The 14,766-nt window shown below is 38.4% G+C and overlaps 2 protein-coding genes and 1 non-coding gene across 3 annotated transcripts; 1 reads left to right on the top strand and 2 right to left on the bottom strand.

Moving 5' to 3' along the window:
* Positions 1 to 905: 905 nt before the first annotated feature.
* thap12a (THAP domain containing 12a) lies at positions 906 to 4,963 on the bottom strand. The gene is made up of 5 exons (XM_030153380.1): positions 4,791 to 4,963; positions 3,951 to 4,068; positions 3,602 to 3,700; positions 3,460 to 3,496; positions 906 to 3,303 (listed from the first exon to the last, which is right to left on the bottom strand). The coding sequence occupies exons 1-5, from the start codon at positions 4,874 to 4,876 to the stop codon at positions 1,475 to 1,477; spliced, it is 2,169 nt and encodes a 722-aa protein (XP_030009240.1). The 5' UTR covers positions 4,877 to 4,963; the 3' UTR covers positions 906 to 1,474.
* A 2,644-nt stretch (positions 4,964 to 7,607) lies between these two features.
* On the top strand, positions 7,608 to 13,337 carry LOC115432515 (cytoskeleton-associated protein 2). The gene is made up of 7 exons (XM_030153384.1): positions 7,608 to 7,695; positions 8,647 to 8,729; positions 9,403 to 10,193; positions 10,289 to 10,643; positions 10,915 to 10,975; positions 12,477 to 12,732; positions 12,852 to 13,337. The coding sequence occupies exons 2-7, from the start codon at positions 8,685 to 8,687 to the stop codon at positions 13,114 to 13,116; spliced, it is 1,773 nt and encodes a 590-aa protein (XP_030009244.1). The 5' UTR covers positions 7,608 to 7,695; positions 8,647 to 8,684; the 3' UTR covers positions 13,117 to 13,337.
* Positions 11,431 to 11,503, bottom strand: trnal-uaa (transfer RNA leucine (anticodon UAA)). Its single transcript has one exon. It is a non-coding gene; the product is annotated as a tRNA-Leu (tRNA).
* Positions 13,338 to 14,766: the final 1,429 nt, after the last annotated feature.

Below are 14,766 nucleotides of genomic sequence, written 5' to 3'. Positions count from 1 at the left end.
CCCATGATCTTAGACCAGGGGTGTCAAAGTCATTTTAGTTCAGTTCCACATTCAGCCTAATCTGATCTAAAGTGGGCCGGAACCAGTAAAATAATATAAATAATAGGTTAAGAACTTATAAATAATGTCAACTCCAAAGTTTTCTCTTTTTTTGAGACAAAAAAGTAAAATTCCATAACGAAAATGTTTACATCGGCGAACAGTATTTGAACATAACATGAACAAATATGAACCTGAAAATTCTGAAGAAAAATAAGCAATTTTAACAATATTACGCCTTAGTTTATCATTTATACTTGTGAATCACGACTTACAGATCACAGTGGATCTACAAATACACAAAATATTTAGTAGGAGGCAGAATATTGGTAAAATTCTGCATACGTCTCATAAGAAATTTCATACCGTTCGTATTTGTTCAGGTTACTCACATTTTTTGTAAAAGGATAGTCTGTAAATGTAAACATTTTTGTGTAATTTTACTTTTTCCTTTACACACAAAAAAAGACAAAAACTTGCATTTTTCATTATTAATAGGTTATGATTATATTTTACTTCAGATTGAATTGACCTAAAATGATTTTCACATCCTTGATTGTTAATATCTTCATTATAATTTTGGCATTTCACAAATTCATCCAAGGGGCCGGATTGGACCCTTTGGTGGGCTGGTTTTGGTCCCCGGGCCGCATGTTTGACACCTGTGTCTTAGACTATGCGTAAAACAACACCATAGGATCTGAATTCATCTGGTCATTCAGGGATTTCTACTAAAAAAAGAACCACAAAAAAAACCTATTTGATGGAAGATCACATTTAAGACCTTTTGAACAAGACGATCACTAAAGGTTCAAGACCAAAGAGTCTAATTTTCTATTAAAAAAAAAAAATTACCTAAGTGACAGTGGTGGTTTTACAGTTTAATGAATTGAAATGTCAAATACTTACATCAACTATCTACTTATACAAAAACTATAAGTGAAAACAGACCAGAAATCAGGCCTCCTGTCCATTGTGAAAATCAAAACATCATCTGACCCAGGGTGAATTTTTAAAGCTTAATGAGAATATGGTACGAAACAGTCATTTAATCCTCCTACCTGAAGAAAAATCTAAACCGCTGTAAATGGAAAAATGTTGAACTAAAATTGAGCCTAATTTGGGTGAAATCAATTTATATTTATGAACCTTTTATTTTCATTTTTGTCTGTTATCAGGTCCATTATACATCTATTAGCCATTGGTCAAGTTCTGCTGAAATTGATAATTGGTCTATTCCTAATAAAACAAATGCAATATCATGACTGTATTAAAAAACACATCAAAAAACAAAGGTCACTGGGGTCTGATGGTAACTACTGAAGTGACGACTCATTTAGCTTTATTAATTTACATTTCATACCAAAAAAACAAGACAAAGTCTACAAACTACTGGGTCAAAATAAGAATCATCTGATCCTGAGTCCCAGTGTCCTCATGATGACTGACCCTGACCCTGGTCCCTCTCCGGGTACGTGTTCATGTACAGCTCCACCATTGAATCCAGGTCACACCCAACGTCAGAGTTTATGTTCAGAAGCGCGATTGTTTTTGACTTAAACTTATCCGGCGTGTTCTCCATGTACGTCTTGAAACTCTTGTATGCTACATCTGAGTTGTCCTCCAGAGCCAACGTCGGCACGATGCCGATCAGTCTGAGCACCGCCAGCACGTTGGGGAAGAATTTAACGTCGGCGAGCTGCAGCGTTTCACCCAGAGTCGAAGGCAGACTCTCACCTTTGCCCTTTTTGCTCCACTTCACCCACCAGCAGTGCAGCTCGGCAGAGAGGGTTCCTGCGTTGGGGATGTCATTCTTGAACACCTGGACGCTGTCCTCTTCGGGCTCGGTGGTCTTGTAGTGCTCTATGATGGCCGGGACCAGCCCCAGACATCGCAGAGCCTTCAGGCTGTCGTCGCTGAAGAGCTCGTTCATTTCTCGGATGACGTGGTTCACCACTGGGACGGTCAGGTGCTCCTTGTAGTAACTCTCCGGCAGAATGGACAAGGACTCGGTGTGATGCTTCCTCACAAACGACCGGGGAACCTTGACTGGGATCTCCAGTGCGGCGACGAGATTAATGGCTTCATCGTACCAGAACTCGTGGTACACGTCGATGTTGTCGGACACTTCCTTCAGCGAGTGCGCGACGGCTTTTAAACTGCTTGCGGCGAAATGAAGGTCTGCTGTGCTCCCTTGGATGTTTTTTCCAAAGGCCCGAGTGAGTGTCATGGTGTTTTTCAGCACAACCAACGCTATGACAAACTCAAAATCAGTCAGAGCTTTTGAAATCTCCAAGGCGTCGTGTGCAGCTTGGTCGCTCCACCTCATATCTTCGTTGTCATGAACGCTGTCCACGCAGAGCAGCATCGCCTCTAATATTTCTACTGCGACCTCGAATGCATTGTTTCCTCTGGTCCAGCTGGTGCGGCAGATCTCCTTCAGCTCATTGGCTTTCTCCTCTTTATCTGGATAGAAGATGGAGATGGCATGCTCCAACTCCACCTGCAATAACGGGGTGTTTTTGAAGAATGATTCGATCTTCTTGAAGGTGGACATGACGAGTTGAACTCCAGACAGAGCTATGCCATTGGCCAGGGACACGTTCAAGGTCTCAGTGGATTTTAGGGTCAGCCCCGCTGCTGGATACTTCTCGGTTATTTTAGCAGCGAATGCTTTGATTTTAATAAAATGCACCCTGGAGCTGGCGTGGGCCTGACCTCTGCACTGATCCATGTTCAAACCCCATGTGTCAGTTATTTCTGATAATAGTTTCTCTGCCAAGGCGTCTCCGTTTCCTTCAAAGGACAAGAATCCAAGAAACCTCTCTCGCTGGCAGTTTGACTGATCCATAAAACGCAGAAACACAGGGAGGAACCATTCACCGGAGATCTTCACCAAATCATCAGTAAGCAACGAGAAAAAGCCGTTTTGGTTGATTTCTTTCACCAGCTCACCGCGGATGGATTTCTCACAGACCTCGATCAACTGGTTCAGTCGCTCTGTGGAGAAACCCTCCGTGTTCTCACCACACATCTTCTTTAGGACTTCATCTCCACTATTCATGCGATAATCTAACAATGCCTGGAAGTTGCTTGACTTGAGGTTGTCCTGCTTATCATCCCTCGGTCCTGTTGGAGGAATATTTTGTGCTCCCAATAGTAGAAGAACTTCAAACAGTGACTTCAGATATTCTTTGTATGGATCTTCTTCTGGCGCTGTCTGGACGTCATCTTTGGCTGGTTCTGCTGGAGACTTTTTCATCTCTACAAAGAAATAAGCAACCAAACTCATGTGCAGAATGTGACTGTAATTTGTTTAAATTCCCAGACATAAATCTGAGTGTGTGATTTCATCTTTGTAAAGTAATAACCATTACATTTATTTAAAGGAGTTCTATAAAATGGTTCTTTTACACTTACTTTTTCTTCCTTTACTTTCTTTTTCTTCATTTTTGGTCTGCAAAAACAGATACAAATGTGTAATTAGCAAACAAAACAAAACAAAACATTGACAACACAAATTACTTGTCCCACTTAAAGTTGTAAAGAATGTTTAACCCACCGTCTCTTTACCACGCTTTCCTTGTCCGTTTTGTGGCTGGTTTGTCAAATCAAAGATAGTCGGTATGGCATCATCCTTCAACACTTTACTCTGGGCATCCTAAAAAAAAAAAAACATTGTTAATGATAATTCAATCTCTTGTGGCAACAACTGGCTTTGTTAGAAACTAAATAACTGTAGTAATTAATAAGTAAAAATGTAAATCATTTAATAACTGGATCATTGAACATTAAAATAACCACAGAAATCAGGAGAACTCAACCTAGGAATTGTAATACTATCCATCAGGCACTATCAGGTTCTGTCAAAACCGATAACATTCTCTAAACAACATTAAACCAGGACTTACACTGTCAAATGCAGAGGTATCAAAGTGTTTTCCACAAAGTCTGTAGTATCTGTACAACTGGTCTGGTGGTTTATCTGCGAGATCTTGCCGCTGGCATTTCTCCACCCATTTCTTGCACCTGAAAAACGGTAAGAAACAGTTGGAGAGAGTTAAAAAGTCATTCTTGAGCTTCCATTTAGTACAACAACAACAACAAAAAAGTAATGTGGACTGACAGTTCAGACGCATTATACATAACCCTATAAGAATAATGATGATCAGAATTATCTATGTAATGAGATTAAAAAACAATACATACTCCAGGACAGGAAAATGTATTAAATCTGTAATGTAATTCCAGGAATTAGTTTGCATATGATATAAAAATACATGCACATGCAATATTACTGCACATTTGAATCCCAAATACAGAATGTAAATGTAAAACCTACTTATGTACAAGAGCTATTGATAAATCACAAAAGTGCATGAGAAGTTTTTTTTTTTTACTTAGGATGCATGGATTCTAATGTATTGCTTACCAGTGCATTCAAATAGTTCTGTTTAGGTCAAAGAATTGTACAGCTTTACAAACATATTAACATTGTGGTTAATGTCTGACCCTGTCAAAACTTCTTCAGACTGTTTGCATTGATTAAAGTCTATTATTTTCAAACATAAAACCCAACCTGCTACAGGATATCTATAAGGATTTTCATTTAATGTTAATGAGATTGTCTAATAAAACTGGTCCTGCGTTTGTTTTGTTATATTTTCACGTGTAACATCATCTAACTCTTATCACTGACTACCGTTAGCATTAGCTCTTCCTGTCCACTTTAGCTCCAGTATTAGCCTTACCTTTCTGGGTCGCGGGGGAATCTGAAGAGATACTGAGGGTCAGATTTTCCGCTTGTGCAGTTCGACACAACGCACTGATTATGCATTTTGTAATTTACAATTTTAAACCTTGTTTTTTTGTTGACAGGTGTTTGCTGACAGATAACTGTGACTATGCTAATGCTAGCCTATCGTTAGCCATGAAGCTACCGGAAACAAAATAATGACTTCCGACTTATTCTTTCAAAATAAAAATTAAAAAAAAAAATCAAACCATTGCCCTTCAAAAGTTTTTTTTTTTTTAATGTACAGAATGTACCATTATGCGAGCAATTCACACATATTTAACCGTTTATAAAAGCCCTTAAATATCAATTTACTAATTTGTCCCAGTAACCATTAGGTTAGCTACATATTACCTTTGTTGGATGAAAGGCTTAAACTAAACACTGTAGAACAGCAAAATAAGGTTTCCCTATTTAAAGTCTAAATAATATACTCAACAAAAGAATACACGACTCATAATACATTGTAAGGGGATTACGGTACATAAAATATTATTTGGAGTTAAATTATTTACTTTATTTTGCAAGTGTGTTTCCGTTTTGCAGCTTAAATTGAAAAACTTTATGTAAAACAAAAATCAAATAAGCGCGCCCTCTGAGCGCGCCACCGAGGCCACGCCCAAAATCCATAGTAGCTGACCTTTGCGGACATGCCCTGTCATGTGCAAGCCCTTAACCATGTCAGACCGAAAAATGTAACTATAAACTGATACACTTTTTTTTTTTTTAACAGTTTAGTCGAAACTACAACACATTTATTAAGTGTTTAATATGCATTCATGTATTTACATTTAAAGGTTTATTGATTTGTTATTACTATTCAGTGCTCTTATTCTTTGTTTACATTGAATTCATTTACTATTTTGATGTAACATTCAAACAAACAGGTGTGATCATATAAATAAACTGCAAAATTTAGATTGGAACAGTGATCAGACTTTTGCAACATGCCATTATATTTGCAGACGTCTTGTATGTATGTATCTTTATGTTTAAAGTGACACATGCAGTGTGTACATGGTGCTGCTGTACAATGTATAATACAACTGTTACAGGCTGCTTTTCAGAGTCAGTCTCCATTTACACATATCATGCACTTAACATTGGGCACCAAGTGACACAATAGCCTAATCATAATAATCATATGGATGATATTTCCTACATTTAAGATGAAGCACAACTACCAAAAACCACCATTATCAATAAATGTATTATTATAGACAATACACAAATAAATAATAACAAATAAATCTTCTAATTTAAATCTGCTAGTTTGAGTATTTATGTTTGAATGAATACAGTTTTAACAAAATTATCAAAAAACCAACACAAGAGGTAAATATCTGCCACTGCCATCAGTGAATACAGTTTATCTGCCTGGATGTCCAACCAATACATTGGTGCATCTGTAGTCTTTGTATATGAAATGTGCATTATAAATAAACCTGACATACTTATAGTAATGTTTTTTTGCCCAAACTTACCATGTTATTCCATATTATTGTGTGGTATTTGATCTTTGGTTTGTATTTATGGTGTTTTATAAGCCCATGTAAAGGCTGGGCATGTCTGTATGCAACACACAACAATAAAAACATTCATTCATTCATTCATTCATTCATTCATTCATTCGTTCATTCGTTCATTCATACCATGAAGTATAAATCACACTGAAGATTGTCTGTCTATTTTATATAAAGAACCCATGTTGTCTTTACACAGTCAGACTCCAAATGCAGTATTTTTTTTATTCTGCTGTCTCATTTAACCCTTTCATGCATGAATTATGAGAACCTTAGTCAATATTTTTTCTTGAGTGATTTTATTCCTCTTTAGGCGTGAAAAAAAACAATGCAAATGAATTTTTTCATGAACCCATTTTTCATGAGGTTACAAAAATGTCCACTCAGCTGGACACCATGCGTTTAATTTTTTAAACAAAGAAACATTTATTTAAAACCCATCATTAGAAAGTGATATACTGTATGAAAACTATGAAATAAAAACATTTTTAACACCGCTAATGCCGTTTTCTCACATTTTAGTGTACTCTAAAATTAGTTGTTACTCACTTCATGGAGATAATATGCATAATTTGGGATGATGCATAAGCGTCTACTGTTTTGGCTGATATGGAACTAAAACAACAAAACCCATGAATATGCAAGAGAACAGCTGTCCACTGTAGTGACCACTATGCATGAAAGGGTTAATTTCAAATGAAACAGACACTTTTCGAACAGGAGTTGTTCCTGTATCTGCAAAGAAACCCCACTAGTGACAATAAAATATTGAATATAATGAACCCCTCGATTATTATAAAGAAAATAATTTGTTTCTACAAAATAGTGATTATTATTATTATTATTATTATTATTATTATTATTATTATTATTATTATTATTATTATTGCCAGTTGAGCATTGATAATTAGTTGTCATATGTTAATAGAGATAAATGTATAAATAAACAGTAAAACTGCCTCAGTGTTTACATCAGTCAGTTACTTTCAGACTCATTCAGACCCAGTGTTCTGTTTCCTACTTGTTTTCCATCAGCCCGTCATGCACTGGGGTTTGTGAAGGCCGGTTTTTCAGGAATCCTATTTAGTTTCAAACCTTCAAACCAGAGCAGATTTCAGTGGCGCACTCTCACTTATCGTTTTTCCTCAAGAATGGAGTCACCCTATTGGTCCGTCTTGTATTCTCGCGATGTTTCCGTGACCAATGACGGAGCAGAACCGCCAAGTCAAACCGATGTTTTCCGCCTCGAAGGCAGAAGAAGAACAGAGCAGCAGAACCGAGCCGAGCCGTGCCGAGCCGGACATTTGTCCTGTTTTAACCACAGAGGAGCCAAACACTGTAAGTTTGTGTACTCCTAACTTAACTTTACACGAATAGCAGATGGGAGCTGGGGTACAGTCATTGTTATTCCTGTCCTGTGTTTAGCCTGCTAACGTTTAGCTTATGTCTGAGTTACGTTTAATCTGTTAACGTTAAATTTCTGAACTGATATTAATTAGAAACAAAAAAAGTGTAGATTTGTCTGTAAAGAAGGTAATTTGGAGTAACGGTGAGTTTTAACATTAAAGATAAATAACCAAATGTTGTCAGTTAAATATTATTTTTTGAAGACTTGACAATAATGTATGATTTATTAATTATTTTTTTAAATTATTTTTTTAATCAACCCTCTTACTATCCTTAGGGTCAATTTCACCCCATTCAATGTTTTTCATTCAATAAATAATAGTTGAATTTTATATTCCTTTTATATTATTTTATATGGCTTTTCCTAATTTGATGGGGACAACTGATTAAACTTAAAATTATCATGATGATATTTTTTCAATGTGCCGGACACATTGCCTGCATTGGTGTTCCTCTGGGGTCCCAAGCTGTTTTAGCTGTGTGTGTGTTTGTGTTTGTGTGTGTGTGTGTGTGTGTGTGTGACCTAACATCCCCACACCTGTGCAGAGTTGATTCATAACAGGGGCGTGCGGAAAACAACTGTTCCCACCAGTGTAGACTTGGAGTTGATCACATCCAAGTTTTTCCACCTACACATGCCCCCCCCCCCCCCCCCCCCCCAAATGATCATGTCAAGTATTATTTATGTATTCAACAAATAAACAAGGATAAAATGTGTTAGTTATATTTGAGGGTTAAAATGAACTGTACATATACACGTCTTTTTTTGGCAATGTTACAAAGTACAGAGAAAAACGAATGCTCCACTGAGTTGTTGCTATCTAAGTAGATTGTGTAAAACCATATTATAATAAGTATTTTCTGTTTCTTACACCTTTTTAGGATTTTCCATTTGTATAAGAGCTGGTTAAAGCTGCACGATGGACACCGTCGCAGCATCAAGGAGAAATCACACCAGTAAGAAAGTAAGTGAACTCATATTGGCTGAAATTAGGGATGTAACGATATGAAAATTTCATATCACGGTTATTGTGACCAAAATTATCACGGTTATCAGTATTATTGCGGTATGGTTGAAATATGCTCAAAATATTCAAAAAGTACTTAAACGCACACTAAAATAATGTAAACAAGTTGTATTTTGAAAAAAATAAAAAATAACATGCACAATGTACTTTCTGTGGGAGAAACATTCAAATATTAACATGTAAACATACAAATGTGCATTAAAGAGGGCACTTTATGGCCAGAGATATCTGCATTAGGGGTGGGAATTGGTAGGATTTTATCAATATCAATGCGATTGTCGATTCTGTTTACCAGTCCAATCCCTTATCAATTCTCCTATTGATTCCTGAGTGTTTTTTGAGTGGGGGAAAAAAAAGGAGTTGGACAGGTCATAGTAGAGCTTGTTTGACCATTTACATATCAAGTTTTCTAAGTGCAGTAATTGAACACAGTTATCATGATAATTAGAATTTAAAAGGTAATACTAACCATCGGAAATTTTTACCGTGGTTTATCGTTATACCGGTAATCATTACATCCCTAGCTGAAATGTTTGACTTACTGTGCCAACTACTGAGTCACATTCAGAGTCTTTCATTCTTACTAATGGTTTTGTGTTAACTGTTTCAGGGAAACAAGGAGAACGCCCAGCCTGCAAATGAAACCAAGTCTTTAATCAGAAGAGGCATCTCTAAACCTCCTTTGAAAGCTCCTCTGCAACCAAAAGGCAAAGAAAAAGATCAGACCACGACAAAAAGTGGCCTTCTTAAAGCCAGCACCAGACAGACGGATGGAAAGTTGACGTCCACTGTGGCTGTAAAAAACATAACACTGAAGAAAGTGGAAAAAGTAGCTCCTGCTCCTCAGAGCCACGCCTTCACCTCTACACAAGCATCGAAACACAAGAAACTGGCTGCAGAAGCTCCAAAACCACCGACTGCTGCACCTTCATCAAAGCCTGCCCCGGGCATGTACAAAGGCAGGATCATTCAGTCGAAAATCGGATCCATTTGGAAGTCAAGTTCCTCCCTGAATTCAGAAGATGCAAAACCATCTGCACCCAAAACAACAAACCAGAGGGTCGGAAATTTGACGAAAAGCAGAATCACACCTGCTGCAGGATGCAGCACGCAAAAACCTGTACCTCCGAGGTCCAAGACTGTGTCAGATGGAGCGACTAAACCCGCATCCAGACCCGTCGCCAGCCGTCCTCCCACTGGGTTCTCCTCTGCCCGTCCTCCCACCAGAACTGTCCCAACAGCGATAAGGTCCAGAAACGCCACGGCGGGTCCCACAAAGCGATGCGGGACTCTCATATCGAAGCCAACGATTCCAGCTACAGACAGGAAAGCCAGCAAGCCTCCTGTCTGTAGCACCCTGAGCCAATACCGACGGGCCGCCGAGACCGAGGAGCAGAAAAAGTAAGACCGACCCCCCCACCTACAGACCCGCTTTATGTTTGAGTGGTTTCATGTTCAGGAAAATGTTTAAGATCTTTTCATAATTCCTTTCACAGAGCAAAACTAGCAGAGTGGCTCGCATCCAAGGGAAAGAATCTGAAAAGGCCAGCGATGGTGACAAGACCGCCCACAAAAACCAAAGCGCCTGCAAGACCTGAGGACCACCTGAAGCCCCAACCTGAACCTCAACCTGAACCTGAACCTGCAGCACAGTGCAACCCTGAACCTGAACCTGAACCCAGTCTGGACACACATGAGCCGTCTTCCACCTCTGCAGATGAACGTGTAGAGAACCAGGAACCGGACGTAACCCAAAAAAACCCAACACCAGAGATCATGAACACCACCTTGGACCTCCTGGAAAACTCAGACGTGGACCTGTCCATTAATCCAGCGGAAGGAGTCGATGATGTAAGAGACCACCTGTGGATCTGCTCTGATTTTAACCTGATTGAGAATATTAACATTTGTAGAATAGAATAAAATAGATCTTTATTGTCACTGTCACAGGAACGATGAAAATCAGTTTAACTGCAAAAATAGTTGGTGCAAAAAGAACTGTATAAAAAGATCACAAAATACTGAAAAATGGAGGCGTGTGCAAAAAACTACAGGATAAAATATGAAATCCTTTGAGCTTTTTGTATTGACTGCTAATGTTTTTATGCTTTTATTTTGATAGATTGTCATTAACTTGTGTGAAGCGTTGGAGGCCATGGAGACGCCCTCCTGCTGTAATGATGGTAAGTTCTGCCTCTTCTTCACCGTTTTCAGATCGTTTCAATTTCTGAAACGGCCTATATGTTAAAATTTAGACACTAATATGACCCGGGTCGGCAAACTCATTATAGTTCAGGTTCCACATTCAGCTCAATTTGACCTAAAGTGAGTCGGACCAGTAAAATAATAACATAACCAATACATAATGAGAACTCTAAATATTTCTCTTCATGAACACATAATTACAAACTATGCTTTAAAATGGTGAATGACCTGAGATTTCTTATCCGTTTTATGCCACCTTACAGATCACAGTGGATCTACAAAGACACCAAACATTTAATAACAGGCAGAATGTTGCTAAAATTGCTTGGATTTGTCTTGGAAAAACTTCAGGTTGATCATATTTGCTCAGGTTAGAGATAAGATAAGATATGACTAGATTAGTCTCGCAAGGGGAAATTCCAGAAAATATCTGTGGTTCCACTGGGGCTTGAACCCAGGACCTTCTGCGCTTAAAGCAGATGTGATAACTGCTACACTGTGGAACCGATTATAACAACAAAGAATAGTGAGTCACATTTTTTGCAAAGAGATAGTTTGTAAATGTAAATATTTTCATAATTAAACTGTACTTTTGCAATTAAACAGTAAAACAAAGAGAAAACTTTGGAGTTGTCAATATAGGTTTTTATGCTGTTACTTTACTAAGCTACTATAGAAGCGCTAGATAAATCCTATCTATTATTATTATGATTGTATATATCCTATATTACCTGTATATGTTATTATTTGTTGTACATATTTCCCATCTGTAGTATGGAGTTGTTTTTTGTACATTTCAGTAGTTTTAGTAATACTTTTATAGCATACGTATATTTAATATTTTATCCTGTAGCTTTTTGCACATGCCTAAATTTTTCAGTATTTTGTGATATTTTTAGTCTTTTAGTCGTTAAACGGAACAGAGCAGCTGAACTTGATTTTCATTGTTCCTGTGACAATAAAGATTTATTATTATTATTATTATTATTATTATTATTATTATTATTATTATTATTATTAATAATATTACTGGTCTGAATGTGACCTCTAAACACTGTCGACTGTTAGGATTCAGTCTTTTATTGTCATGTGTTGAGTAAAGAAACAGGTTTCACTGTACAATGAAAATCTTACTTTGTCGTTCACACTGAATGACACGAGAATTTAAGTTAAGTATAGAAGTATAAAAAATGAAACAGAATAATTTAACTAGGAAATGAAAACCAAAACAAATTGGCATCAAAAAAGGCATGAAAAATAGCATAAAATCTAAAAATATGCACTACAATTACCAAGAGAAAAACATATTTACATAAATGTGCAACATCGTCAGGGTAACTTTTGCGCTTTGTAACTTCATCCCATGGTCCACGTTTGACACGCCCCCCGTTCTAAATAGAAACATACATGTTTGCAAACTTCCACTGACATAAACTGGTCTTTTTTTTTTTTTTTTTTTTTTTTTTGTTTTTCTTAAAGAACCCCCACAGGTGACCGATGAATGTAATGATGTTGAAGTTGTGGACGAGTTAAAGGATGAAAACAAACAGGAAGAAGTGATGGATGAAAAGCCTGAGGACGTTGTTGAGAAAACAGAGGAAGAGGCTGATGAGCAGGAACTGGAAGACAGTCTGGAGGAAGTTGACAGCGACGATGACGTGATGGAGTCGACGTCGGCGGTGCGGGACGCGTCTGTTGTTAAATACAGTGTGAAGACGACGCCGTACCTGCAGAGGTACGGCCTGCTCTGCAGCCTCACGTTTCTGACCAGTCACTCTGTCGTCTCGTTACTTTTCTGTGTCATTATCTGGTTGTTCTCCACTCTCCTTACATTCCAAGTTGTGTTTTGTTTAGTGTTAAGAAGACAATTGCAGATGAAGTCGGTACCGGCTCGTCCAGGAGGAAGAGCAACATCAGCGACGTCAAGTTTCTGACCCCGGTTCGACGTTCCAGCAGAATTCAGCGGAAATCTTCGCGCCTGCCGACGATGCTGGTCGATCACGATCCGTGCGTGTCGTCGCTGGCCGAGCTGGTGAAGCTGGACGACAATCCCAACGCCTACATTTACAGGAAAAACCCGGCGCTTCTGGAAGACCTGCCGGACGAGCCCAGAGTTTGAGTTTTTTAAAACGGTTTTAAAAAGAAAAATGTGTGGGACTGGAACTAATGGACGTTTATGTTTGTCTTAAAGTGCCTCTTTTACTTCACTAACCCGACTGTATATCTGAACAAAGAATGTTAATGTCTTCATATTCTTTTATGTTCCTCTAACACTAATATTAATGTCTTTGATTAAAATTTTATTAAAATGCACTATATTAAAGGAACTGTTGCCTCATCTTCAAAGGCTCTAAATCGTGTGATTTTTTTTTTTTTTTTCCATCAGGGATGTCAAACTCATTTTGGTTCAGGTTCCACATTCTGCCCAGTATGATCTCAGGAGGGGCAGACCAGTAAAATAATATAACCTATAAATAATCCAAATTTGTCTTTGTTCTAGTGTGATAAAAGTAAGACTCCTTCTGAAAATGTGAATAACCTGAACATCCATGTTCAACCTGAAATTTTTTAAGAAAAATAAGTGCAATTTCAACACTGTTATTTATGCACTTTACAAATCAGAGTAGATCTACAAATACACAAAACATTTAGTAACAGGCAGAATATTGTTAAAACTGTGCTTATTTAACACATTTCAGGTTCATATTTGTTGAGATTATTCACATTTTAGTGTTAAAGGATAGGATGTAAATGTAAATATTTTCCAAATGGGATTTTACTTTTTTCACATTAAACCAAGAAAAAAAATTGTAGTTGTCATTATTTTTAGCTTATGCTGTTATTTTACTTGAGATCACACAGGTGTGTATGTGGAACGTAAACTAAAACCAGTTCAACACCTTAGACTGAAGTGTAATTTTCGCATTAAAGGGCTGGACTGGATGCTTGGTGGACCTACACTATATTACCAACAGTATTCACTCACCTGCTTTGACTCATATGAGTTTCAGGTCCATCCCATTCCTCGTCTATGGGTTCAGTCTGACGTGGCTCCACCCTTTGCAGCTCTAACAGCTTCAACTCTTCTGGGAAGGCTGTCCACAAGGTTTAGGAGTGTGTTCATGGGAATTTTGGACCATTCTTCCAGAAGTGCATTTGTGAGGTCCCACTCTGATGTTGGACAGAAGGCCTGGCTCTCAGTCTGCGCTCTAATTCATCCAAAGGTGTTCTATGGGGTTGAGGTCAGGACTGTGTGCAGGCCAGTCCAGTTCATCCACACCAGACTCTGTCCTCCATGTCCAAATGGACCTTGCTTTGTGCACTGGTGCACAGTCATGTTGGAAGAGGAAGGGGCCGGCTCCAAACTGTTCCCACAAAGTTGGGAGCATGGAATTGTCCAAAATGTCTTGGTCTGCTGAAGCATTCCCAGTTCCTTTCACTGGAACTAAGGGGCCAAGCAGAGTCCAGTGGCGGCGTGCTTTACACCACTGCATCCACCGCTGTGCATTGCACTTGCTGATGTATGGCTTGGATGCAGCTGCTCGGCCACGGAAACCCATTCCATGAAGCTCTGTGCGCACTGTTCTGGAGCTAATCTGAAGGACACATGAAGTTTGGAGGTCTGTACCATTGACTCTGCAGAAAGTCGTCCACCTCTTCGCACTCTGCGCCTCAGCATCCGCTGACCCCGCTCCGTCAGTTTCCGTGGCCTACCACTTCGTGGCTGAGTTGCTGTCGTTCCCAAACACTTCCACTTTCTTCTAATCCA

Source organism: Sphaeramia orbicularis, chromosome 14 (assembly GCF_902148855.1).
Source record: "Sphaeramia orbicularis chromosome 14, fSphaOr1.1, whole genome shotgun sequence".
Lineage (NCBI taxonomy): Eukaryota > Metazoa > Chordata > Actinopteri > Kurtiformes > Apogonidae > Sphaeramia > Sphaeramia orbicularis.
Note: the sequence above shows the minus strand (reverse complement) of the source record. Positions and strands in the feature narration are given on the sequence as shown.

Bases quoted from the DNA above. Each gene is read 5' to 3' on its own strand.
- thap12a (XM_030153380.1), bottom strand. From the start codon at position 4,876: ATGCATAATCAGTGCGTTGTGTCGAACTGCACAAGCGGAAAATCTGAC. The intron at 4,069-4,790 runs GTAAGGCTAATA...ACCGTTTTTCAG, and splicing joins TTCCCCCGCGACCCAGAAAG to GTGCAAGAAATGGGTGGAGA. The intron at 3,701-3,950 runs GTAAGTCCTGGT...TTTTTTTTTTAG, and splicing joins ATACCTCTGCATTTGACAGT to GATGCCCAGAGTAAAGTGTT.
- LOC115432515 (XM_030153384.1), top strand. From the start codon at position 8,685: ATGGACACCGTCGCAGCATCAAGGAGAAATCACACCAGTAAGAAA. The intron at 10,644-10,914 runs GTAAGAGACCAC...TTATTTTGATAG, and splicing joins CAGCGGAAGGAGTCGATGAT to ATTGTCATTAACTTGTGTGA. The intron at 10,976-12,476 runs GTAAGTTCTGCC...TTTTTCTTAAAG, and splicing joins GCCCTCCTGCTGTAATGATG to AACCCCCACAGGTGACCGAT.